At 41.7% G+C, this 27,151-nt stretch overlaps 1 protein-coding gene across 3 annotated transcripts in view; it reads right to left on the bottom strand.

The window, feature by feature from the left end:
* Window positions 1–27,151, bottom strand: part of LOC130368057 (zinc metalloproteinase-disintegrin-like crotastatin) — a 111,391-nt gene that overhangs the window by 28,155 nt on the left and 56,085 nt on the right. For all 3 annotated transcript variants that reach the window (XM_056571285.1, XM_056571287.1, XM_056571286.1), the window contains exons 11-14: window positions 17,647–17,728; window positions 13,035–13,165; window positions 8,573–8,750; window positions 2,482–2,571 (exon numbers count right to left, since the gene is read on the bottom strand). In XM_056571285.1, the coding sequence (XP_056427260.1) occupies window positions 2,482–2,571; window positions 8,573–8,750; window positions 13,035–13,165; window positions 17,647–17,728 (481 nt within the window). The remainder of the gene's footprint in view (window positions 1–2,481; window positions 2,572–8,572; window positions 8,751–13,034; window positions 13,166–17,646; window positions 17,729–27,151) is intronic.

The raw sequence follows: 27,151 nt of genomic DNA, 5'->3' as shown, positions 1-27,151 counted from the left end.
ATTTCTAATATGAAGGCCCTTTAAATCCACTTCAAAACTGAACTGGTCCCTGAAAAATTACGATTTTGAAAATTTTGTGAAAAATTGGAAAATTGCTGCTGAACTTTGAAGCCCTCTGATGTCTTCCAAAAGTCAAAACATGTCAACTTTATGATGCAAACATAAAGTAGAAATATTGTATATGTGTATCAATATATAATTTATTTGGAATGTCTATTTTCCTTACAAGCAGAGAGATTCAAAGTTAGAAAAATGCTAAATTTTAAATGTTTTCATCAAATTTTGTCATTTTTCACCAAGAAATTATGAGCGTAACAACAAAAATTTACCACTACCATAAAGCAGAATATGTCACGAAAAAACTATCTCGGAGTCAGAATGAAAAGGAAAAGCATACCAGTGACAGTTAAAGTGACAGTAGTCAGTGCAAAAAACGCTCTGGTCCTTAAAGGGGTACTCTTTTTTTTCTTTTTCTTTTTTAAAGGGGAACTTTTTTTTTTTAATCAACTGGTGCCAGAAAGTTAAACAGATTTGTAAATTACTTCTATAAAAAATCTTAATCCTTCCAGTACTTATTAGCTGCTGAATACTACAGAGGAAATTGTTTTCTTTTTGGAACACATAGCTCTCTGCTGACACCATGACCACAGTGCTCTCTGCTGACATCTCTGTCCATTTTAAGAACTGTCCAGAGTAGGAGAAAATCCCCATAGCAAACATATGCTGTTCTGGACAGTTCCTAAAATGGACAGAGATGTCAGCAGAGAGCACTGTGGTCATGATGTCAGCAGAGAGCTCTGTGTTCCAAAAAGAAAACCATTTCCTCTGTAGTACACAGACCCTAAAAAGTACTGGAAAGATTAAGATTTTTTAATAGAAGTAATTTACAAATCTGTTAAACTTTTTTGCACCAGTTGATTAAAAAAAAAAAAAAAAAAAGTTTTCCACCGGAGTACCCCTTTAAGGTGAAAATGGGCTTGGTCCTTAAGGGATTAAAGGGGTACTTCGGTGGAAAACGTTTTTTTTTTTTTAAATCAACTGATGCCAGAAAGTTAAACAGATTTGTAAATTATTTCTGTAAAAAAAATCTTAATCCTTCCAGTACTTATTTGCTGCTGAATACTACAGAGGAAATTATTTTCTTTTTGGAACACAGAGCTCTCTACTGACATCACGAGAACAGTGCTCTCTGCTGACATCTCTGTCCATTTTAAGAACTGTCCAGAGTAGGAGAAAATCCCCATAGGAAACATATGCTGCTCTGGACAGTTCCTAAAATGGACAGAAATGTCAGCAGAGAGCACTGTGGTCATGATGTTAGCAGAGAGCTCTGTGTTCCAAAAAGAAAAGAATTTCCTCTATAGTATTCAGCAGCTAATAAGTACTGGAAGGATTAAGATTTTTTAATAGAAGTAATGTACAAATCTGTTTAACTTTCTGGCACCAGTTGATTTAAAAAAAAAAAAAAGTTTTCCACTGGAGTACCCCTTTAACAAAACCAGTCCTTTTATTGCCGTAGGTATCTGTTGGGCTCATAAAGTGGGTCCTGAGTATGGTGGCAGGGGCGTAGCTATAGGGGGTACAGAGATAGCAGTCGTACTGGGGCCCTGATTCCTAAGGGGGCACAAAGGCACCCCATATAAAAACAGCAGTATTATAAATTGTGCATTGGCAGACACGGGGGCCCTGTTACAGATATTGCATTGGGGCCCTTAAGCTACAAGATACACCTCTGTGTGGGGGCCAGCATTGGTGCATAACTAGGCAGATTTGCCATTTAGGGTTTTAGAAAAAATTGAATAAAATGTAAAATTTGAAGGGGTTGTCTGGCTAAGGTTTCTTTTTCAATGCCTTATGCAGTGTCCATAGACTTACACATTGGGGGAAGTCAGTCATACATAGTATAATATAATATAAACCATGCCGTCTACATGCTTTTGCTGCATCCAGCTTAACGGAATAGGGTGGAGGTCAACGCTATTCCATCCAGCGCACCCTGCTGCATATGTATACCAGATACCAGATAACGCGCTTTTGGCCAGGCTTCATGTCAGCATCCTATTTTAACAGGACAGAGACATATAGCCTAGTATAAAAACGCACTGTGATAACTCCCTACACAGAGGTTTATCCTGTACCTCATTTGTAACAGCCTTTACAAGCATGTAAATCAGTGTTTCCAAATCAAGGTGCCTTCAGCTGTTGCAGTACTACAACTCTTAGTGTGCCCAGACAGCCAAAGGTTGTTCGGGCATGCTGGGAGTTGGAGTTTTGCAACAGCTGAAGTCACACTGGGAAACACTGAAAAAAATAATGATTTTTACACTATAGGATCTATATAAATATATATATATATATATATATATATATATATATATATATATATATATATATATATTACATTACCCCGCTATATTACTGCTACTCTCTATGTGGCAACATTACTATAAGCCCTTCTATTGTGTAGCTTTATACACTCACCTTACAGTTTTCACAGCAGAGTTCATCATCACATTGACATCCCAACTTCAGTCTACAAGTTTCTGCATCACAGCATTTACTAGTACATTCCTAGTCAAAAAACAAGGGAACATTTCTTTTTAAATAGCTCTTTTTGGAATGAATCTCAGTTCTTGGTGCAACCACTTACAGGATGCCAGGAAAATGTCACTTCAGGGTGAATCAATGTACAATGGAAAGTATTTCAGTTTATATCAATGTATTGGGACCTTTAATAACTGTGTACAAGGGGTATAGATCGGTTTGTGATGCCAGGGCACCGTTAACCTACACGGTCCGAAGTTGAGAGAGCCTCTCCTGGGCCAGGCACAGGGTAATGAATACACAGATGCAAGTTATAATTGTCTCTTTAATTTGCTGGAGGTATCAGATCTCAAACAATACAGTCTCTTATGCAGAGGGAAGTGCAGAGTGGAACCCGAGAAGCCTGTCGCCTTGCTAGGAGTTGAAGTTGCTATTGAACGCAGCTTTAAGATTTTTAACAGCACATGCTGACTTGAAAGACTTAAAGGGATACTCCGCCCCTAGACATCTTATTCCCTATCTAAGGATAGGAAATAAGATGTCTGATCGCGGGGGTCCTGCTGCTGGGGACCCCTGCGAACTCTCCTGCAGCCCCCAGAATCATCAGCTCGACGGAGCTAAGTTAAGGGGGCGGGGCATGACATCACAAGGGGTGGAGCCATGACATCACGAACCGCCAGCCCCTGTATCATGAGTCATCAGCCACGGAGCAAACTTAGCTCCGTAGAGCTGATGACTCGGGAGGCTGCAGGAGAGATCGCGGGGGTCTCCAGCAGCAGGACTCCCTCGATCAGACATCTTATCCCCTATCCTTGGATAAGGGATAAGATGTCTAGGGGCGGAGTACCCCTTTAACTTGACTGACTGACTGGAGTAGAGATTTCTCCCAAGAGCTTTTCTTACCGCCAAGCTTTGACATTCAGCCGGGGTTTTTCCTAAGATGGCTGTGGAATTTTGTAGTTTTCTTCTCCCTAGGCTTCTCTTCACGTTACCTTAGCTTACTAGCCTCCAAACTCGCACTCACAGAGCACTCCTCCCCCCAGCACTACATAAGGACTAGGTTTGGGGGTCCCCCATTGGGGCATCAGGATCACCTGGCCACTCTGCTATCATCCCTTAAAGGTACAGTGCATTAATTAGTACATAGCCTTTGGTGCTGGACACCACAGTATATAATCCTTCATTGTTGACAAGATGGTGAAAATCCCTCTTAGTCATGTGATCACACAGGTTCACAGGTTTCCACTTTTTTTTTTGCACAAATTCCGACCAAAACTCCTTAACAGTGGCACAGCGTTTTTTTGGCGTTTTTTTTTTTTTTAGCTGCAAGTCAATAGGGATTTATGAAATGCCAAACCCACTCAGCATTTTTGTCTTTGCCATTTTTTTACCCCTCTTTGGATTTTTTCTGTTTTTGGGCCTCAGTGGCAGTTTTTCAAAATCTCAACACATTGAGATTATGGCATTCTTTTCTCTAAAATCTTGGTGTTTCTCTCCCATAGAAGTCTATGGTAAGAAAAAACGCTATTACAAATGTGGGGTTTGTATTGGCTTTTTTCTTTTTTTTTTCTTTTAACGTCTTATTTTTTTTTTTATTTAGTTCAAAAAAGGGCGGACACAGGATCAGGAAAAACTAGAAAATAAACAATATCCACACAAAAGGTAAAAATGGTAGAAAAAAAACACATACATTTAGGAAAATGTTGTGGCAGTTTTTCTGGTGTTTTTTTTTTTTTGGCAAAAGAACAAGTGGAAACCTAGCCTAAGGGTGAGATCATTTTCTGTGTTTTTTTTTTGCTTTTATTGCAGAAATAAAAACCGCATTAAACAACAGCATCAGTTTTATATTTTATTAGTGAATCTGCAGTTTTGTGATGTGGTTTTTTAAGGGAATCTGCCAGCTGTATTTGCTGCTAAGAGCTGTTAGATAGCTGTTAGGCTGGGTTCACACTGTGGAATTTCTGGGCAGAATTTCAGCCAGAGATGGAGCTGGTGGCACTAGGACCGCAAGGACTACATTGCCGTCCCCCATGGACCCATTTGAAATTCTGCAGTGTGAACCCAGCCTGAGACTAGGACTTCACTGAGATTTTTGCCCTGCGATCTTTGTGGCATAAAAAACGCCAGAAAAAACACCAGAAAAACTGCCACAGTTTTTCCCTGCATTTTTGCGTTTTTTCTTGCGTTTTTACCTTTGTGTGAAATTTGCCTTTTTTGGCCCCTTTGGCGTTTTTTTTTTTTTACAAAATAGTTGGGTACCAAAAAAAAAAAAAAAGATGCAGTAGGGATGTAAAAATGTATTTAACTAAATGTTTATTTTTTATAACCACATTTTTATAATTTTTTTAATAAAGTGTGTGTGTGTGTTTAACTTTTTTTTTTTTTTTTAACATTTTTTATGTAGTACTACTACTCCCAGCATGGAACACACTGTTCCATGCTGGGAGTAGTAGTACCTGTACTATGACACCTGATGCGATCGTCCATAATATAGCAGAGACGCGGCTCTATACAGCACTCATCTCTGCTCTATTCACATCACTGGCCGTTCATATTTCCCACCCAGAGCTGTGATTGGCCGGATGGTTTCAGCCAATCACAGCTCTGAGGAAAAGATGAATGAATGAGCGGCCGGCCCGGAGTACAGTACAGAGCAGGGATGCGAGCGATGTATACAGCCGCTCTGCATCTCTGCTATAGACAGGACGGTCACAGCGGGTGTCAGTAGTGATACCTGCTGTAATGTGTCCTTAAGCAGGCACTACTACTCCCAACATGGAGCACACCCTGCTCCATGCTGGGAGCTGTAGTACCTGCATTAATAGACAGATCGCAGCGAGTATAACTTCTGACACCTGCTGCGATCTGTCTATTAATGCAGGTACTACAGCTCCCAGCAAGGAGCAGAGTTTACTCCATGTTGGGAGTCGTAGTACTTGTAGTTAAGGAAAGATTGCTGCGGGTATCACTCCTGACACCCGCTGTGATCCTCCTGTATAATGTATAGATGCGGCGGCCGCTCTCCTCTGGTCCCCTGCACGGCCGTTTATATACACATATTCCTATTTCTCACAGAGAGTTGTGATTGGCTGGAACCATCTGGCCAATCACAGCTCTGAGGGAAATATGAATATGTGTATATATACGTGAGTGCAGGGGACCATAGAAGAGCGGCCGCCGCATCTATATATTATACAAGAGGATCGCAAGGGACCCCTTCGATCTGTCAATTAGTACAGGTAACTACTACTCCCATGATGGAACAGTGTACCTTAAAAAATAAAAAAAATTAAAAACACACACACTACATTTTTATTATTGTCGGTTACATTTTTAGTGCTTTACCCGCTCACATAAATTGATCCCTGTTTAAAAATTAATAAACATTTCGCAATAAAAAAGATAAATTTCGTTAGATACAATTTTTTCCATCACTACTGTATCTTTTTTATAGATTTTTTATGGTACCCTACGAAATTTTAATAAAAAAGGTATCTCCATAATTTTTTTGGATCGCTAAAGTCCAAAAAGGAATAAAAACGCAAAATTTAAAACCAACATGGCGTTTTTATTGGCGTTTTTGCTCTCCCATAGACTTCTATGGGAGGAAAACGCCACGATTTCAGGGCAAAAAACGCCAAACTAGGTTTTGTCGGGCGATTTGAAAATCCAGCCTCTGAGCCCGAAATTGCTGAAAAACGCCAAAGGATAAAAAAAACGCCAAACTGAAAAACGCCAAGTGAATCTGGCATTTTGCAGTTTACTATTGACTTGCAGCTAACATCTGGACGCGGCGTTCTTTCACTGAAAAAACACTGTGCGGGAAAATTGGCATTTTTAATGGCGTTTTTGCAAAAAAAAAAAAACCTCAGTGGAGTTCCAGCCTTAGGGTTTAATAGCAAACAGCAGCTTTCCTGGAGCTGATGGGGGTTGCCAAACATATTAAATATTTTTATGAGTCAAGAAAGTGGAGCCGAGATGATCAAGTGCCACAGCCTGGCACACCTCCTCACTCACCTTAAAGGGGTATTCCAGGAAAAAACTTTTTTTTTTATATATCAACTGGCTCCAGAAAGTTAAACAGATTTGTAAATTACTTCTATTAAAAAATCTTAATCCTTTCAGTACTTATGAGCTTCTGAAGTTAAGTTGTTCTTTTCTGTCTAAGTGCTCTCTGATGACACGTGTCTCGGGAAACGCCCAGTTTAGAAGCAAATCCCCATAGCAAACCTATTCTACTCTGTGCAGTTCCCGGGACAAGCAGAGATGTCAGCAGAGAGCACTGTTGCCAGACAGAAAACAACAACTCAACTTCAGCAGCTGATAATTATTGGAAGGATTAAGATTTTTTAATAGAAGTAATTTACAAATCTGTTTAACTTTCTGGAGCCAGTTGATATGAAAAAAAAGTTTTTCCCAGGAATACCCCTTTAAGCTCCCAGCTCTTCCTTGACTGACATCCAGGGCTCTGTACATGAGTCAAGAAAGGGCTGAAAGGTGGGGGAGGCATGCCAGGGTGTGGCACATGTGAACTTACCCTTAGGGGACATTACGTAGACAGCGGGCCCGAGGAGACTGTGTCAGCACTAGGACCATTCAGAAATGCGCCGTCTACATAGACAGCAATGCATTTCGGAGTGAATTCCACCAAAAGAATTGACATGTCAATTCTTTCGGTGGAAGCTGGAATCTGGATTTCCGTGGCAATTCCACTTACGCACAGTGCAGTTAAAACCTATTGAAAGCAATGGGATTCTGCTGCAACAGAATATCCGAGCATATTTTTTTCGCTGGATTCCGCTTGGAAATTCCGTCATGTAAACATGGTCTTAAAGTACAGGTATCAGAGTTCTCTTTTGTATGCAGCCTTGCACTCATGTGACCTGAAAACTGCTTCTTTCAGGAAGATCTCTATACTATACAGTGGTCCCTCAAGTTACAATATTAATTGGTTCCAGGACGATCATTGTATGTTGAAACCATTGTATGTTGAGATCAGAACTAGAGATGAGCGAACTTACAGTAAATTCGATTCGTCACGAACTTCTCGGCTCGGCAGTTGATGACTTTTCCTGCATAAATTAGTTCAGCTTTCAGGTGCTCCCGTGGGCTGGAAAAGGTGGATACAGTCCTAGGAGACTCTTTCCTAGGAGACTCTTTCCTAGGAAAGTATCCACCTTTTCCAGCCCACCGGAGCACCTGAAGGCTGAACTAATTTACGCAGGATAATTCATCAACTGCCGAGCCGAGAAGTTCGTGACGAATCGAATTTACTGTAAGTTCGCTCATCTCTAATCAGAACTCTATGGAAACCTGGTAATTGGTTCTGAAGCCCCAAAATGTCATCCAAAAATAAGAAAAAGTGAGAATTAAAGAAAAAGTAGATAACTAATATAGATAAAGCAAGTCCTTACACATAAAAGTAAGAAAGATCTGCTGGGAGCTGTAATCACTGTCTGTGTGAGTGTTTCCCAGCCAGGGTGCCTCCAGCTGTTGCAAAACTACAACTCCCAGCATGCCCGGACAGCCTTCGGCTGTCCGGGCATGCTGGGAGTTGTAGTTTTGCAACATTCTGATTCCATTCTGATTGGTCGATTCTTCCAGCCATTGACATGTTTCGCAGATTCCATAGCATTGTATGTTGAGTCTGGTTTCAAGTTACGATGGTCCAGAAAAGACCATTGTATGTTGAAACTATTGTATGTTGAGGCCATTGTTAGTTGAGGGATCACTGTACATCTCTTTACTATATTGTAACATCTGGTTGCTGCGGTAAAACTCGTGTGTGTGAAAGTACCTCAACATAAGGGTAGATTCACATGGGCGGTTTATTTGCGAGTTTCCCTTTTGCAGTTTGAGTTTTTTCACTGCAGATTTTCTGCGTGAACGATCCGTTTAAGCATTTACTTTAGCGGGATCTATTCCTATTTTTGGCATAACAAAGAAGAAATTTAGTAAGAATGAAATACAAAATGTGACTGTAATCTTACAGATCATACTATACAGCTTATATAAGGTCAGTCTTTACCTGGGGTTCCCCACAGTCACACTGCTCCCCACTTTCAATGAATTTATTACCACAGATGGGAGGAGCTAACAGCTGAGATGCCTGCGGCACATTTAACAAGCAGTCTGGATAGTTATTGTAGATAAAACTCTTCATATCACTGATGCTGCAGCTGGAGAACACGAGTGGAATTTGAGAGCTGGAAAAAGAATATTATTATTATAAGTCTGCACAATAACACTTGCATACAGTAGCCACTGAAACCCCACAAAATAAAACACATTTGGGGGGGGGGGGTTGGGGGAAGTATTTCCTTAAACAGTCTTATTCTAGGGCTATGTTCACACACAGTTTTTGGTGCCTTTATTTTACTTTACGATTAAAGGGGTACTCCAGTGAAAAACATTTTTTTTTTATCAACTGGTTCCAGAAAGTTAGACAGATTTGTAAATTACTTCTATTTAAACATTTTAATCCTTCCGATACTTATCAGCTGCTGTAGGCTGCAGTGGAAGTTGTGTAGTTCTTTGCAGTCTAACCACAGTGCTCTCTACTGACACCTCTGTCCATGTCAGGAACTGTCCAGAGCAGGATAGGTTTGCTATGAGGATTTGAACAGTTCCTGACATGGACAGAGGTGTCAGCATAGAGCACTGTCGTCAGACAGAAAAGAACTTCAAAAAGACCTTCCTCTGGATTATACAGCAGCTGATAAGTACTGGAATTAAGATTTTTAAATAGAAGTAATTTACAAATCTGTTTAACTTTCTCCCACCAGATGATTTAATTTTTTTCCAGAGTACCCCTTTAAAAACAGCTTTATTCTCAAGTAAGGGGGCTATCCAGGACAGGTGTGGCGCCATTTAAAAAAAAAAAGAAAAAAACTTAGTCAGCTAATAATTATGTACAGTCCACTACCCATGTGTACACGTTTACTTGGCTGGACTCAATGGAGTGGTCTGCTGCACTATTAACCCCTTAAGGACTCAGGGTTTTTCCGTTTTTGCACTTTTGTTTTTTCCTCCTTACCTTTTAAAAATCATAACCCTTTCAATTTTCCACCTAAAAATCCATATTATGACTTATTTTTTGCGTCGCCAATTCTACTTTGCAGTGACATTAGTCATTTTACCCAAAAATGCACGGCGAAACGGAAAAAAAAAATCATTGTGCGACAAAATCGAAAAAAAAACGCCATTTTGTAACTTATGGGGGATTCCGTTTCTACGCAGTGCATATTTCGGTAAAAATTACACCTTATCATTATTCTGTAGGTCCATACGGTTAAAATGATACCCTACTTATATAGGTTTGATTTTGTCGCACTTCTGGAAAATATCATAACTACATGCAGGAAAATTTATACGTTTAAAAATGTAATCTTCTGACCCCTATAACTTTTTTATTTTTCCACGTATGGGGCGGTATGAGGACTCATTTTTTGCGCCGTGATCTGAAGTTTTTATCGGTATGATTTTTGTTTTGATCGGACTTTTTGATCACTTTTTATTCATTTTTTAATGGTCTAAAAAGTGACCAAAATACGCTTTTTTGGACTTTGGAATTTTTTTGCGCGTACGCCATTGACCGTACGGCTTAATTAATGATATATTTTTATAGTTTGGACATTTACGCACGCGGCAATACCACATATGTTTATTTTTAATTTTTTGTACACTGTTTTATTTTTTTTTATGGGAAAAGGGGGGGTGATTCAAACTTTTATTAGGGAAGGGGTTAAATGACCTTTATTAACACTTTTTTTTACATTTTTTTTTGCAGTGTTATAGGTCCCATAGGGACCTATAACACTGCACACACTGATCTCTCATCCTGATCACCGGCGTGTATTAACACGCCTGTGATCAGCATTATCGGCGCTTGACTGCTCCTGCCTGGATCTCAGGCACGGAGCAGTCATTCACCGATCGGACACCGAGGAGGCAGGTAAGGGCCCTCCCGGTGTCCTGCAAGCTGTTTGGGACGCCGCGATTTCACCGCGGCGGTCCCGAACAGCCCGACTCAGCAGCCGGGTCACTTTCAGTTTCACTTTAGAAGCGGCGGTCAGCTTTGACCGCCGCTTCTAAAGGGTTAATACCGCACATCGCCGCGATCGGCGATGTGTGGTATTAGCCGCGGGTCCCGGCCGTTGATTAGCGCCGGGGCCGACGCGATATGATGCGGGATCGCGGCGCGATCCCGCTTCATATCGCGGGAGCCGGCGCAGGATGTAAATATACGTCCTGCGTTGTTAAGCGGTTAAAGGGGTACTCCACCTCTAGACATAAGATGTCAGATTGTGGGGGTCCCGCCACTGGGGACCCCGGGATCTCAGCTGCAGCACCCCGCAAAATCGCTCTGTGCGTAACGATGGGCAATGCAGGGGCTGGAGCATCGTGATGTCATGGCTCCGCCCCTCATGACGTCATGACCCGCTAGAATAAACTTAAAGGGGTCTAGGGGGGCGTGAAGGCTGCCACGCCCCCTCCCATAGACTTGCATTAAGGGGCCGTGACATCACGAGGGGCAGAGCCACGACATCACGATGCACCAGCCCCTGTATCGCCCGTCATTACACACAGAGCGAGTTTGTGGGGTGCTGCAGCCGAGATCCCGGGAGTCCCTAGCGGCGGGATCCCCACGATCAGACATCTTATCCCCTATCCTTTGGATAGGGGATAAGATGTTTAGGGGTGGAGTACCCCTTTAAGTCTAGTTGAACAAATGTGTAGGCACGGGAAGTGGTTCAAATACAGTCATGGCTGTAAATGTTGGCACTAGAGATGAGCGAACTTACAGTAAATTCGATTCGTCATGAACTTCTCGGCTCGGCAGTTGATGACTTATCCTGCATAAATGAGTTCAGCTTTCAGGTGCTCCCGTGCGCTGGAAAAGGTGGATACAGTCCTAGGAGACTCTTTCCTAGGAATGTATCCACCTTTTCCAGCCCACGGGAGCACCTGAAAGCTGAACTAATTTATGCAGGAAAAGTCATCAACTGCCGAGCCAAGAAGTTCGTGACGAATCGAATTTACTGTAAGTTCGCTCATCTCTAGTTGGCACCCCTGACATTTTTCTATAAAATGAAGTATTTCTCACAGACAATGATTGCAGTAACACATGTTTTGCTATACACATGTTTATTCCCTTTGTGTGTATTGGAACTAAACCAAAAAAGGGAGGAAAAAAGCAAATTGGACATAATGTCACACCAAACTCCAAAAATGGTCTGGACAAAATTATTGGCACCCTTTCAAAATTGAGGAAAAATAAGATTGTTTCAAGCATGTGATGCTCCTTTAAACCCACCTGGGGCAAGTAACAGGTGTGGGCAATATAAAAATCACACCTGAAAGCAGATAAAAAGGAGAGAAGTTCTCTTAGTCTTTGCATTGTCTGTGTGTGTGTGTGTGTGTGTGTGTGTGTGTGTGTGTGTGTGTGTGTGTGTGTGCGTGCGTGCGTGCGTGCCATGGGCTACAGAAAGAGGAGAAGATAACTGTCTGAGAACTGAGAACTGCTATGCCTGGCCAGTCGAATAGGTACACTCATGGCCATATTTCATGTTATTATGCTTTGTATCCACGGCTGCTGTTATTTCCTATAGGTGAAGACTTGGTGTAACTACAGGTATGTGGTATGGCGGGGTGTGAGGTGCAGGGCAGATGTTGTTACCCTAGGGTCAGATGGTAGTAACCCCTTGTATTCGTCACGCCAGGGCGTGATATATCGTTAACCACCCGAAGTTATACAGCTGGATCCTGGGCTAGGCACGATGTCAATGAAGACACCGATGCCAAGTTACGGAACAACGGTAGCTTTACTGAGGGTAGACAGTTGTTACAGTCTATTCAGTACAGCCAGGGCCCAAGGAGGTGACCAGTGACACAGAGGCCTAGCAGGTTTGCTGGGACTTGTAGTTGGATGGGAGAATTTAGTGCAGGCCACTCTGGGTAGACAGAAGACTTGACTTGACTGACTTGTGACTGACAGGACGGGGACTTTATTTTACTTGCACTTGACTTGTGGCTGCAGGACTTGACTTGTGGCCTCCACTACTCTGGACACACACAATAGGCGACTGCACTGGACCTCAGTAGGAAGCAAGAGAGAGAAGCTCCACTCAGGGTTTATATGGGGGAGACTAGAAGGGAGCCCATAGGTCACCTTTGGGGTCAGCTGGTCACTGGTACCTCCTGGGTAACAATCACATGGTACATTTTATTAAAGACATAACGCATCTTTTAATATACAACATATATCAAAATGGGGAAACAACTACAGGGGGCCCTGGGACGCTGAGGGACACTGTCTGACAGGGCAGGAAAGGTACAGGGCAACACCATCCCGTACTGGGCCACCACAGGTGGATTTACCAAACTAGAATAGACATGAAGTGTAGAAAAGAAGGTCTGTGATCATCTGTAACCAGAACCTCTATATGACCCAGAAACATCTATAAGTAAATGGAAATTGGTGTTTTTACCTGAGAGCTGGAGCCATGATACAGGGAGAAGCTCCGCATGTACAGCCAGTTTTGTCATGAGGCATCCCTAGGTTATGGCCCATCTCATGAGCGATTGTGGCACCAATAGCAGCAACATTGTTAGTGTGATCCTAGAGGAAAACACAGTATGACAGGCATGGGCACCCACAGAATTTTTTTTAGATAGAATGATATAAGATAGGTAGATATGAGATAGATGCGAGATTAGATCATTTTAATGGGGTACTGCACTACTTTAAACCTTATCACCTATCCAATCTCCAGAACGGGGCCCATTCTCTCCCTGTGAATTCAGCAGTGTGTCAGATAGATAGATAGACATGAGATAGATAGAATAGATATGAGATAGATAGATATGAGAGAGCGATAGATAGACATGAGATTGATAGATAATTAGAGGTCGCTAGGTAGGTAGATAGATAGAAGAAGGAATATCCGCAGCACACAGATGTCCGTAAAAAATAGTAGTAGTTTATTCCATCAAAACAGAGTGTCCAAAAACAACCAGCTCTCCTGGTCTTTTTGAGCTTGATTCCTTCTTCTATCTATCCACCTACCTAGCGACCTCTAATTATCTATCTATCTATCTATCTATCTATCTATCTATCTATCTCATGTCTATCTATTTCTCTCTAATATCTATCTATCTGACAATGCTGAATTCACAGATACATAAATATGAGATAGATAGATGTGAGATAGATGTAATTGTGGTGACTGGGTGTTGCAGTAGGTAGCAGGGTCTGGTGGTATTAACCCTGGGGGAAAGATGTTGTTAACCCCTTAGTGTTCGTGATGCCAGGATGTGGTTATTCCGGTATGGCAACCGTCGTCAACCAACCCAAAAACGGTTTGTAATAAAGGAATGTCCACAGCAAGGATTCTGAATAAACTGGAACTTTTACTTGAAATGCTTAGGGAACAGGCTTTATAATTATGCAGTTCCTTCAGAGGCAACCGGGACACAGGATACCTCGCAGGCTTGCTTGGACTTGTAGTTATTGAGATATTTAGGCAGGCCACTGTGCTACTAATATATTCCTTAGCTGAGTAGTAGTCACTGGATTTGTAGAGAGAATTGTAACTCACGTTTTAGAAGTGGCTGCATTTCTTTAGGCTTTGGCCTAGATGAGATGAATTTGCAGTGTACAGGACTTTGTGCTTTAAGGTCCAGGAGATAAGAGAGAGCATAGAGACTACAGCCCCTTATATACTAGAGGGCTGGACTAAAGCCCATTGGTTGCTAATGCCTGTGGTTCCTGTGCCCATGGAACTCTGGGTATATCACATGACAGTAGGTCACATGACCAATTAAGGTCCTATACGTTTTATACTAACTGTACAACTTTACACATATGAACAATATGTACACAATATAGGTATATAAGGGGTGAGCAAGGGGGGAGCCCTGCAGGAGAGCCCTATGGACTCAAGGGACTCTTCCTGAGGGGACTTAGGGAGGGTACAGGACTAGGTCCTGTACCGGGACACCACGGGGTACTGCACTACTTTAAAACTTATCACCTATCCAATCTCCAGAACGGGGCCCTGTCTCTTCCTGTGAATTCAGCAGTGTGGCTGGAATTCCACTGAGGATTTTTTTTGCAAAAATGCCCTAAAAAAAAACGCCAATTTTCCTGCACAGCATTTTTTTCAGCGAAAAAACGCAGCGTCCAGATGTTAGCTGCAAGTCAGTAGTAAACTGCAAAATGCCAGATCCACCTGGCGTTTTTCAGTTTGGCGTTTTTTAAATCCTTTTAGCGTTTTTCAGCAATTTTGGGCTCAGAGGCTGGTTTTTCAAAACGCCCGACAAAACATAGTTTGGCGTTTTTTGCACAGAAATTGTGGCATTTTCCTCCCATAGAAGTCTATGGGATAGCATAGATGGAGATACCTTTTTAATAAAATGTCATAGGGTATCATTAAAAAAAAATTATAAAAAAGATACAGTAGTGATGGAAAAATTGTATTTAATGAAATTTATCTTTTTTAGAACAAAATTTTAATTAATTTTCAAAAAGGGATCAATTTATGTGGGCGGGCAGGGACCTAAAAATGCATTTTTTACTATTTTTTTTTACATTTTTTAGGTAGTACTACTACGCACATCATGGAACACACTGTTCCATGATGGGAGTAGTAGTACCTGTACTAATTGACAGGCAAGCCTGGCAATGAAAGAGTTAACTTACACTGCTGGACAGTGTAGGTTAACCCTTTGGGTGGTATACAGTATATACAGCTATATATAGATAGCTGTACAGTGGGGATCAAACGTGTAGGCACCCCAGGTAAAAAATTGTATTAATGTGCATAAAGAAGCCAAGGAAAGATGGAAAAATCTCCAAAAGGCATCAAATTACAGATTAGACATTCTTATAATATGTCAACAAAAGTTATATTTTATTTCCATCATTTACACTTTCAAAATAACAGAAAAAAAAAATTGCGTCTGCAAAAGTTTAAGCACCCTGCAGAGTTAATATCTTGTACTGCCCCCTTTGGCAAGTATCACAGCTTGTAAACACTTTTTGTAGCCAGCCAAGAGTCTTTCAATTCTTGTTTGAGGTATCTTTGCCCATTCTTCCTTACAGAAGTCTTCCAGTTCTTTGAGATTTCTGGGCTGTCTATCACGCACTGCTCTTTTAAGGTCTATCCATAGATTTTCAATTATTTTGAGGTCAGGAGATTGTGAAGGCCATGGCAAAACCTTCAGTTTATGCCTCTTGACATAATCCCCTGTGGACTTTGAGGTGTGTTTAGGTGTATTTGTAGAAGCCATCCTCTCTTTAACTTCAGCTTTTTCACAGATGGCATCAAGTTAGCATCCAAAATTTGCTGAAATTTTATTGAATCCATTTTTCCTTCTACTCGTGAGATGTTCCCTGTGCCACTGGCTGCAATAAAACCCCAAAGCATGATTGATCCACCCCCATGCTGAACAGTTGGACAGAGGTTCGTTTCAATAAATTCTGTCCCCCTTCTTCAAACGTACCTTTGCTCATTACGGCCAAAAAGTTCATTTTAACCTCATCGGTTCACAGAACTTGTTTCCAAAATGCATCAGGCTTGTCTATATGTTCATTTGCAAAGTTCAAACGCTGATTTTTGTGGAGAGGACGTAGAAGAGGTTTTCTTCTGATGACTCTTCCATGAAGACCATATTTGTACAAGTATCTCTTAGTGGAATAGTGTACCACAACTCCAGTGTTTGCCAGATCTTTCTGGAGGGATTGTGCAGTCAAACGTGGGTTTTGAATTGTTTTTCTCACAATCCTGTGAGCTGTTCTGTCTGATATTTTTCTTGGTCTTCCAGATCGTGCTTTAACTTCGACTGTTCCTCATGACTGCCATTTCTTAATTACATTCCGAACAGAGGATATTGACATCTGAAAGCGTTTTGTATCTTCTTATTGCCTTCTCCAGCTTTGTGAGCGTCAACTATTTTCAGTTTCAGATTTCTAGACAACTTGCACCCCAGGACTTTTTTATTTCGTTATTGTGCTGCCTATTCTCTACATAGATAGATAGATAGATATGAGATAGATAGATAGATAGATATGAGATAGATAGATAGATATGAGATAGATAAAGAGATAGATAGATAGATAGATAGATAAATAGATAGATAGTAGATAGATAGATAGATATGAGATATATAGATAGATAGATATTAAATAGATGATAGATATATATTATATAGATAGATGGATGGAATACATATGAGATAGATGATAGATATATATTATATAGATAGATGGATGGAATAGATATTAGATAGATGATAGATATGAAATAGATACAAAATGAGATCGCGGGGGGCCCCAGCGGTCGGACCCCCTGCGATCTGAAACTTATCCCCTATCCTTAGGATAGGGGATAAGTTTTCTAATCCCGGAGTACTCCTTTAAGACCTGAACCTGCTCCATACATGGTTGATGCCTGCAGAAGCCCATGATAATTAAAGAAAAAAAGGAACATAGATATCAGCATATATGATGCATAGTATTCTAAATGCCCATAAACATGCTTGCATCCTCTATAGGCATGTGAGTGATTTGTCTGCATCTTGTGAGTGCATTAGTCAGTATGACCCTTTTCAGTGTTTGATTCCCTTTTCATTAATTTGCTTTTAATGGGAGATGTTCCTTTATTAATGGGATTATTATTATTAGTTAGTTGTATACAGTATAATCAGACATAGAAAATTGTCCTATAACAATGTAGGCTTGAAATATATATATATATATATATATATATATATATATATATATATATATATATGTATATATATATATATATGGGGGAGATTTATCAAAACCTGTTCAGAGAAAAAGTTGCTGTGTTGCCCATGGCAACCAATCAGATTGCTTCTTTCATTTTCAGAGGCCTTTTCAAAAATGAAAGAAGTGATCTGATTGGTTGCTATGGGCAACTCAGCAACTTTTCCTCTGGGCAGGATTTGATAAATCTCCCCCATAATCTCTATGTTATATTTGCAAACTATAAAATAGATTGGGTTTGTGGGGGACTTTGTGTAATGACACAACTTCAACAGTCTCTATGGATTTGTTGCATACACTGCACGTACCTGGTTAATTCCAGAAGAATATACGTCACACATCACAGACAAACCTGCATATCCAACTGTAGAACCAATGAAGTCGACATGCCTGGAAGAAAAAGTCTAGACCTCAGAATGTGCAGTCTTACTACATAGAACAGTACAGTATATCAGCAAAACAGTGGTCATCAGCAGAAATCCAGGAATTTTATATCAGACAGGAGGCATTCGCATTATATGCAATATCTTTCTTTACTGCAAACACATAGCAGCCCAAAAACGTAATATTCAAGTAATACAGAGAAAAAACTTTGGTAACACACGCAGGTGTCAGGTAAGCACACACAAACATGCTGTCACAACAGGTATCCAATAGGTGTGTATCCCAGGTTATATAAGGACCCATTGACTGTCATTAGTCCTCTTTCTTTGCTGCTCCGCGGACAGTTCAGATGAGTACTTTATTTACGTTCATTGTCACTATTCATTACTAAGTTTGTTCATATAATTGTTATATTAATTATCATATTACATATTTCTCCTTTCCATTTTTATTTCATACTTTCGTTCACTCCCCTTATCTCTAGTTTATGTTTTCATATACTCCGCTTGTACACTGTAGGGAATTATCACTTTCATCGTTATTTCATTATATTCAGTTTCTCTATATTCTCCTCTTATTTCCTACCTTGTTCTCACATTAAGGTATCGGCGCTGTATTCGCGCGCCACACTCCGCTCACGCGCCGCTCTCTCCTCAGTCACGGCCATTTTCCTGATGACGCACTTCTTTTTTCTCTGTTCTCGCGATATTTCCTCTGGTTGGTGATCACCCAGTTGTTCCCGGCTTCAGTTACTTCATTCGCGACGCGACTAGTCTCTCAGCAGGTTCCTGTTCTATTGGCTGACTAAATTTCTCTGACTAACAATAGTTATTAGCTTATACTGCCGCCTAGTGTTCTTTTCAGAACACTGCAGTACATTTCATAGCTATTCAACACAGTTGGTCAAATTTTTTCCCTCAGGAAAGAAGTTTTTTCTATATATACATTATTCTCAGTAGCCCATTTATTAACACATTATTAATAGATTAATTAATTAACATATATATATATATATATATATATATATATATATTAAGTGTTAGGCTAATTTATTAGCCGTATTTGTGGGAGGAGCGGGAGGTACATAAAGACCCGCGGCTCACCTCCCCTGCACGCCGTGGATTCTTCGCTTCCGATCAGCTGACCAGGCGTGTCAGCTGACTGTCTTAGCGGGCTTCGGGCGCACACGGAGTACGTACAGGTTAGTGGCTGGCCGGGCGGGGTACTTTCCCTCGCTCTGGAGGTAAGCCAGAGGCGTGAGGGATCCCCCGTCCAGCCCAGCCATGGCTCTTATCAAGTTGTCACATGCTGGCCGGCTCGGTTCACGCCACAAGGGGGAGGGGGAGTTTATGGCAGGTCAGCTCGGTCACGCTACAGACGTCTGTGGAGCAGTTAGCCGGTCTCAGTCACCCATCATGTAGTGCCTGCGCCTTAGCAGCACGGCTCGTTCTTTGATCATTAGGAGAGTTGGGGCGCATTCCGTACATAGTCCAGAGCCATGCCGCAGGTCAGCTCGGTCCACGCCACCCCAGAGTTTTACAATTGTCAATGTTTTCATTCAGTCTTTTCCCTAGTAGTTAACACGTCTTATTTAAAGCCGAGGGGTGGGGATAGGGGGTAGGGGGGGTTGCCAGAGGCAGGTGATTCTCAGCGAGTCCGTTTGACTTCAGCTGGCCGTGCCCCCCCCCCTCTCTCTCCCCTCACCCCCCTCCCCTCCCCTCACACTTACTTCTAGAGATAAATATGGCATTTTAAAGATTCACCTTTGCGTATGGATAAGTATTGTGCTTCCTATTTAGCATATGTATATGCACGTGTGTATGTATATATATATATATGTGTGCATATCTAGACATGAGTTTTGTGGGGGAAGAAGGATAGTTAAAGAGGTTAATTTAGTCATGTTTTATAGGTTTCAAGTTCATTTTTCACTATCTACGTTTGGGGACAGCCTTAGATAGCATTCGGTACGTTTTATAATCTGCATAGTTGGTTAAGTCGTCTGGCATGTGTAGCCCGTCGGGGTTAATCGATCAGCGATCAGTTGCGGTCCTTGTTTAGCACATGCTCACCAGTTGTCAGTACGTGCAGCTCGACAGTATACTATACCATGTAAGTCAGCGCAAAAGTTTTCATTGTGTCTGTCCTTGTGGTGTAGGTACTCTTATCCTTACAAGTGTTGAGCTATTGGGTGCACTGTAGGTAGAAATAAAAATGGTTTGTTTGGTGTGTGGAATGAATACCTGGTTTGTTTTTCAGAGAGCTTCGGCACTTGGCGGTTTCAGTTCTGCTATCGATACTAGTGTTATTTTGCTTTAGATAGGTAAGTGAGGATATATTGTGTTGGTGGTTTTTATAAAAAAAAAAAAAGAAATTAAGAAAATACACATATATAGGTATGTAGTTTATATCTATATGCATTTTGTTTGCTTTCTTATCCTCAGGATTACAGCTTGGTTTTCCGCACTAGGATCTTTTTTCCGCTTTCTTATCGTTGGCTCCTGTTGCTGGTACGTGGGGAGGTCGGCCATTGTAATCGCCTCATGAACCTGACACGCCTTCAGGTTGCGGTTACCTCAGGGATTTCGGTTCTCGATTTTACAGTCACAGACTTGGGGTTTCTTGTCTTCCAGGTTGTTCAGTTAAATCAGTTAGGGGCCAGTAACGTCTGGAGCTGCTGGGGTCATCATATTTCTACAGTCGACTCGTCTTTAATTGGTATGTGTCATCGGTCATGTTTTCTTTCTGGTCACCATTGAGTAAATTATGGTTCGGGTTGTATCTCTAAAATCAAGCCTGTTGTTGTCTTGTCCTCAGGAAGCTCGACTCCATCTATTTCGGGTAAGATTTTATTGGTCTTGGTAATCGCCTCATGAACCCAACACGCCTTTGGGTTGCGGTTACTTCGGTGTATTTCTCTCACGGTTACAGTCACCTCTGGTTGTAAGGTATGGCCTAGGGGTGTTCACGAGCATGCATGGTTATCAGCGGCACTCAGTTACTTCTTGGGTTGTGTTATAGTATTTGTTTGGTAGCCGCCTTGTTTAGGTGGGTCGGCAGGTGAGTATTTCAGGTAAGGGTAGCGTTTTTTATGGTGATGGTCACTGATCTGCGTAAATTTGTCTAGGAATAGTTTTCTTACAGTTTCTGGGGGTTATTTTACAGTATGTCGCATGCTTCTGACATAGAGGAATCAGCGTCGATCATGGAGAATGTGGCTAGATCTTCTGGGCATGCTAGTGTGTCATCTCTGCGTAATTGGACTATTCCGAAGATCACGGCTGAACTTGTCAAAAGGGGGATCCCTTTCCCAGCGACTGCCAGAAAGGCAGAACTTTACAGACTGATGATGGCTGACACTGCTGGCCCCTCTAATGAAGAGGTCTCCATGAACACGCTTCATATGTCATTAACGCAGCTTCATGTGCTTATTAACAACATGTCCAACAACATGTCTGATATGCAAACTAGAGTTGAGGCGTTAGAGAGCAGGAATGTTTCGAATCCTATAGTTCCTCCCATTTCTCAGGTGTCAACGCAGCAAGTTAACCGTCCAGGTACAGTGGCTGTCATTCCTAATATAGCTCCAGCCCATTTTATACCGGCACATATCAAGAAAGACATTATTGAGGGTAAAGATGTAAACCTAGCTTCCCTGTTGATAGCCACACACGATTTGTCTGAGAACAAAACTATAGCCTGTGGTGAGGTCTCGGTGATTCTAAAATCCAAGGATGTGAGGCTCAACAGGAAGCTAACGTTGTCTGAGTTTATAATGTCTTTCAGTATTTATAGAGACATTATCTGCACTGTTAAACCGGGTAGGAGGGAGGAGCTAGACCAGTATCTGTACAAGATTACAGAATTCTATCATAAGTACGGGGGTCACACGTTTTATGATTATCATAAGTCTTTTTCTGCCCAAGCAGCAGCTGCCTTGAATGAGTTTAATTATGAAGTCAATTGGGCGGTGGTAGATACTGAGATCTATTGCAACCATTTTGCGGGTCTTAAAGCCCCGGCATGCGCCAGATACCAATCTACCACCCATTCCTCCGAATGGTGTCATCTGGCGAATGTCGATGCTCCAGAATATAAGCCTGGTACTTCAGGTCCCTACTCTAAGGGTAATAGAGTGTCAGGTTTGACTGATAAACTGGGAAGGCCTATCTGTTTTTTTACAAATATGTAATAACTTTAATTACTCATCATGTAACTTCGGTCAGTGCAGGTTGTTACATATTTGTACAATCTGTTTTCGTGCTCATCCTAAGACATCTTGCTCCCAAAAATCGGAGAAGTCCTGACTAGGCGTGGTAAACACTGAGTTTCTTGGTTTGTTCTTGGCAGATCACCCCGACCAACGCTTTGTCCAATTCCTGCTCAATGGGTTCCGTGCCGGATTCCATGTAGGGTTCGTGACGCTTCCTCAGGCTACTTATGAGTGTGATAATCTGTTATCAACTTTAGCGGATCCAGACACTGTGTCGCTTCTCATACAGGCAGAATTGGACAAAGGGTTTATCATAGGCCCCTTTTCCCAACCTCCTTTTGACATGTGGAGAGTGAGTCCCATTGGTTTGGTTACGGGTAAATTTTCTAATAAAAAAAAAAGGTTGATCTATGATTTGTCCGCGCCATATTCTAAGTCTACTCCTAGTCTTAACTCACTCATACCGGCAGAGGAATTTTCGTTGAAATATGCCTCCGTTGATAGTGCTATTGCCATCATCCTCAACATGGGTCGGGGGGCTTGGCTTGCTAAAGCGGACATATACGATTCATTCAAGCTCCTGCCCATCCAGCCTCAGTTGTGGAAATGGCATGGTATCAAATGGATGAGCAATTATTATTTTGCAGTCAAACTGACTTTTGGTGCGAGGAGTAGTCCATGGTTATTTAATAGGTTTGCGGATGCGCTTCATTGGATTCTAGAGAATAGATTTTCGTGTGATCATGTCATACATTATTTAGATGATTTTTTGCTTGTTGAGCCTCCGCATAGAACCCCACGAGATTTAGACACATTGTTAGCGGTTTTTGAACAGTTAGCAGTCCCAGTTTCCCCTAAGAAAGTAGAGGGCCCGTTAAAGGTTATCACCTTTTTGGGGATTGTACTCGATTCCCAAAATATGGAAGCCAGGTTACCTCAGGAGAAGTTGCAGAGAGTCAAAGCAGTTATTTCTAGACTCAAAGAAAGTCCCCACATACCAAAGGTAGAGTTACAGTCAGTTTTAGGTATGTTAAATTTTGCTATGCGGATTATTCCGCAAGGCCGCACTTTCATTTCCCGTCTCTTAGAACTGTTGCCTTCAGTCCCAGAACAACACAGCATTATCCAGCTAGACCAGCAAGCGATATCTGATTTATGCATGTGGGAATTATTTTTACGTGACTGGAATGGTGTGTCTTTCTTCATTCCAAAAGTCAGCGATCAGTCACCCATAGTTTTTTCCGATGCTGCTGCCATCTCAGGTTTTGCTGCTATCTGCGGTAAAAAATGGTTGGTGAGCTCTTGGCCTCCTGAAATCAGCATGTTGCTGGGGTTTCAGCGCAACTCAGCACTATTTGAGTTATATCCTATAGTAGCAGCAGCGCAAGCTTGGGGTCAGTATTGGAGGAAGACCACGGTGTTGTTTGTTTCTGATAATTCAGCTATAGTAGAAGTGCTTCTGAAAGGCAGGTCGAAATGTTCTTTAATTATGTCCTTTGCTAGAAGGTTAGTGTGGTTATCGTTACAGCATGGATTCAATTATACTTGCGCTCACATAAGTGGTATACAGAATGTAGCTGCCGATGCTCTCTCTAGAAGAAATTTCTCACTTTTCTTTCAGGTAATGCCAGAGGCAGAGATAACGGGGGCTCAGGTCCCACCGCTACATACACTGATGCTCGATTAGAGGGACACTGGCAAGTAGCCAAACAACTTATCATTAATTCGCTGTCTGCAAATACTCGCAGGGTTTATGACATTGCCTGGAGAGCATTCACCAAATTTCATGTTGATTTTCCAGAAGGGGACGTTAGATCGATGTCTTTTATTCTAGCTTTCATTTGGTTTTGCCACTCTGACCTACACTTAGCCCATAATACTATTAAACTGTATCTGTCAGGTATCCAACACCATCTGTCCTTGACTGACCCAGACAGGGCGTCGTTGTTTTCCTCCCGTTTAGTTAAGGCAGCATTGAAGGGCATTGCTAAAGGGGAGGCTCCTAGGGCACCAATTAGGCAACCCATTTCTGGTAATGTTTTTAGGAAACTTTCGGACATGTTAGATAATGCCCCGTTTGGTTTAGTTAATAGTCTATCTTTGAAAGCAGCCATGTATCTGGGGTATTATGGATTTCTTAGACCCGGGGAATTTACTAGCCGCAATTCAGTTAGTGCTTATCTTAAGTTTAGTCAGCTAGTACGAGAGGGGGAGCATTATGTATTGTCTTTGACGATGACTAAGACGTCTCTCCCAGGCCAAGTGATAGAGGTCCGGTATTTCACTACCACTCATAAATGGTGCCCGGTGAAAGTTCTTGACACGCTGTTGAGTCTATGTCTTATTAGAAGGCCCGACACTCCTTTGTTGTTGTTTAATAATGATTCCTTAACCACTTCTATTTTTATTAAATATTTACGTGTTTTGATCAAGTCTATGGGAGGTGATCCTTCCTCTCTATCGAGCCATTCGTTTCGTATAGGAGCAGCGACCGCTGCATCTCGTAACGAAGTTCCGGCACATGTCATTAAACAACTTGGTCGCTGGAAATCCGCTAGCTACATGAGATACATACCGAATCCTCGTAAGGAGATGGCGTCCGCTTTTCAGTCTCTGGTCATGTGATTGTAAATAAAGTTTTGTGATTGCATATTATGAGTTTTGCCCTCTTATTCAGGCCTACTCTATACGCTGCAGTATGGGCACATTTCAGACTGCTTAGGTTCCAGTTAGGTAGGGGTTGTTGTTTAGGTACCTAAGTACGTTCACGGTTTCGGTGAGCTCTGACCACAAGTGTTAGGCTAATTTATTAGCCGTATTTGTGGGAGGAGCGGGAGGTACATAAGGACCCGCGGCTCACCTCCCCTGCACGCCGTGGATTCTTCGCTCCCACCCACCCTCCCTTAATTACATACATTTATTACAGGGTATGCCCTCTTATTCAGGCCTACTCTATACGCTGCAGTATGGGCACATTTCAGACTGCTTAGGTTCCAGTTAGGTAGGGGTTGTTGTTTAGGTACCTAAGTACGTTCACGGTTTCGGTGAGCTCTGACCACAATTGATATTTTTATAGACCACTGATATATTGATAATATATTGTGTGTTTACACCTATCACTAGTGGTGTTATTTTACTTTAACCATTATATTAGGTTAAAATTTTTTATCTGCTGTATATTTTCTGCTATTACAATTATGTTATCTGATCAAATGACTGCTAGAGATCCTAGAAGCACAATTTCTATGGAAATTCAAGAACTGGTTGACCAGTCTGTAGCCAAATCAGTCAAAAGTGCAGTGTCTGAGGCTATGGCTTCTATGCAGGACACTCTGGCTTTATCTGTGGCTAGATCCATTAACCAATTTTCCTCTCAGCAACAGCAGACTGATAAAAGTCATAAAAAACGACCCTTTAAGAGGCCTCTAAATAAAGACGACCCTTCCGTTTTATCCTTTCAGCGGGGTCAAGACCACATTCCAGTCTTGCGCCCATCTTGCAGCCATCATACAGATGCTCAATCTTTGCATCCTAAACCCTCCACCCGTGAGGAAGAGTATGACGTACGGGAAGAAAGGGCCTCTAAAAGATCCAAACCGGACTCCTTTACGGAGTCTAAGGAGACAGATTCTGATGAGGATTCAGAATCCTCTGACAATGGGGATCAATCCTTTGAGCCAGATGATGTAGGTGAGGATAATACCAATTATGGAGACACCTACGTCTCAGATTCCACCATTTTGGATTCTTTGGGGTTACCATTCTTTAACCCTTCCCAAATTTCTCACCCAAGGTCAGGAGAGTGGTCTACAAACCCTCAGGTTGACAAATTTATTTATTTCTGGCTAAAAAGGGGTCTTGACAAAAAGGATAGAAATAAATTACGGGCAGAGTGCCCAAGACCTACACTTTCTGTTGACACTTCCCAGACTCCAGAAGTAGATCCCATTTTAATTAAATATTTACAGAAATCGGGAAAAAATCCCAAAAAGGGAATAGACCGGAGTTTCAGATCGTGCCAGGATAAGTTCCTGGACCTCTTGGGACCTATAGCCAAAATTATAGATATTACAGAAGAGGCTGCAGCCTCTGGCAACCCCATAGATATACCTACTATGAGGGGTTGGGCCCAAAGGGCTATGTGCCTTTTTGGAAATATAAATGAGGCCTTCTGTACAGAAAGGAGAAGGTCCATATTAATGAAGCTGGATCCACAGCTTACTCATTTGGCCAAGTCTGAGTCCACCAACCCTACTGAAGGACTCCTTTTTGGAGATAACTTTGTAAAAGAGATATCTAAATACGTAGGGTTATTCTCAAGCCTCGACAAGGCATAATCTAATCTGAAAAAAGTTTTTTCAAACAAAATTTTTGGCAGGGCTGGGAAAAGCAGGGGCCGTTTTCCCAGCCGAGGTAACCAAAACAGATACCAATATAAAGGCCCCCAACCTCAACCAGACAGGTCATCATCATTTGCCCCTCCGGTTACCCACCCACAGCCATTCTTTCCTACCCGTGGACGCCCATGGAGGGCAAGAGGCTTCAGAGGCGCCCAAAGATCCAGGCCTTCAGGTAAGTCACCCAGTTTCTTTCCATCCTCGAGTGGGCGGAAGACTCCTTCTTTTTTCCCAAAATTGGGAGGCAGTATCTTCCGACCATTGGATCCTCTCAGTTGTGAAAGGTTATCAAATAGAGTTTATATCCCCTCCGATACAGACTCATTTTCCTCATCCCATACAGTTTTCAAAAGTAGATCAACTTCTTATCAATTCAGAAATCGAGGAGCTAGTTTCAAAAAATGCTATTATCCAAATTTCCCTCGATTCACCAGGTTTTGTGAGCAACCTCTTTCTGGTGAAGAAAAAAGACGGAGGTCACAGACCTGTAATCAATCTCAAGTTGTTGAACAACTTTGTGTATTACCGTCATTTCAAAATGGAGGGAATACATTTATTAAAGGATCTTCTTCTTCAAGAAGATTGGCTGATCAAAGTGGACCTGAAAGATGCTTACCGTACGGTCCCTATTCACCAATCTTCACAACCATTTCTCCAATTTATTTGGAACAACATGAAATGGCAGTTTACTTGCCTTCCTTTTGGTCTTTCATCAGCCCCTTGGTGCTTCACCAAGTTGATGAAACCAGTTATAGCCATTCTGCGATCTCGTGGCGTTTGTCTAATAATTTACTTAGACGACATTTTGATTATGGCTTC

Source organism: Hyla sarda, chromosome 4 (genome assembly GCF_029499605.1).
Source record: "Hyla sarda isolate aHylSar1 chromosome 4, aHylSar1.hap1, whole genome shotgun sequence".
NCBI classification, from domain to species: domain Eukaryota; kingdom Metazoa; phylum Chordata; class Amphibia; order Anura; family Hylidae; genus Hyla; species Hyla sarda.
This window is presented reverse-complemented; position numbering and strand designations above follow the sequence as displayed.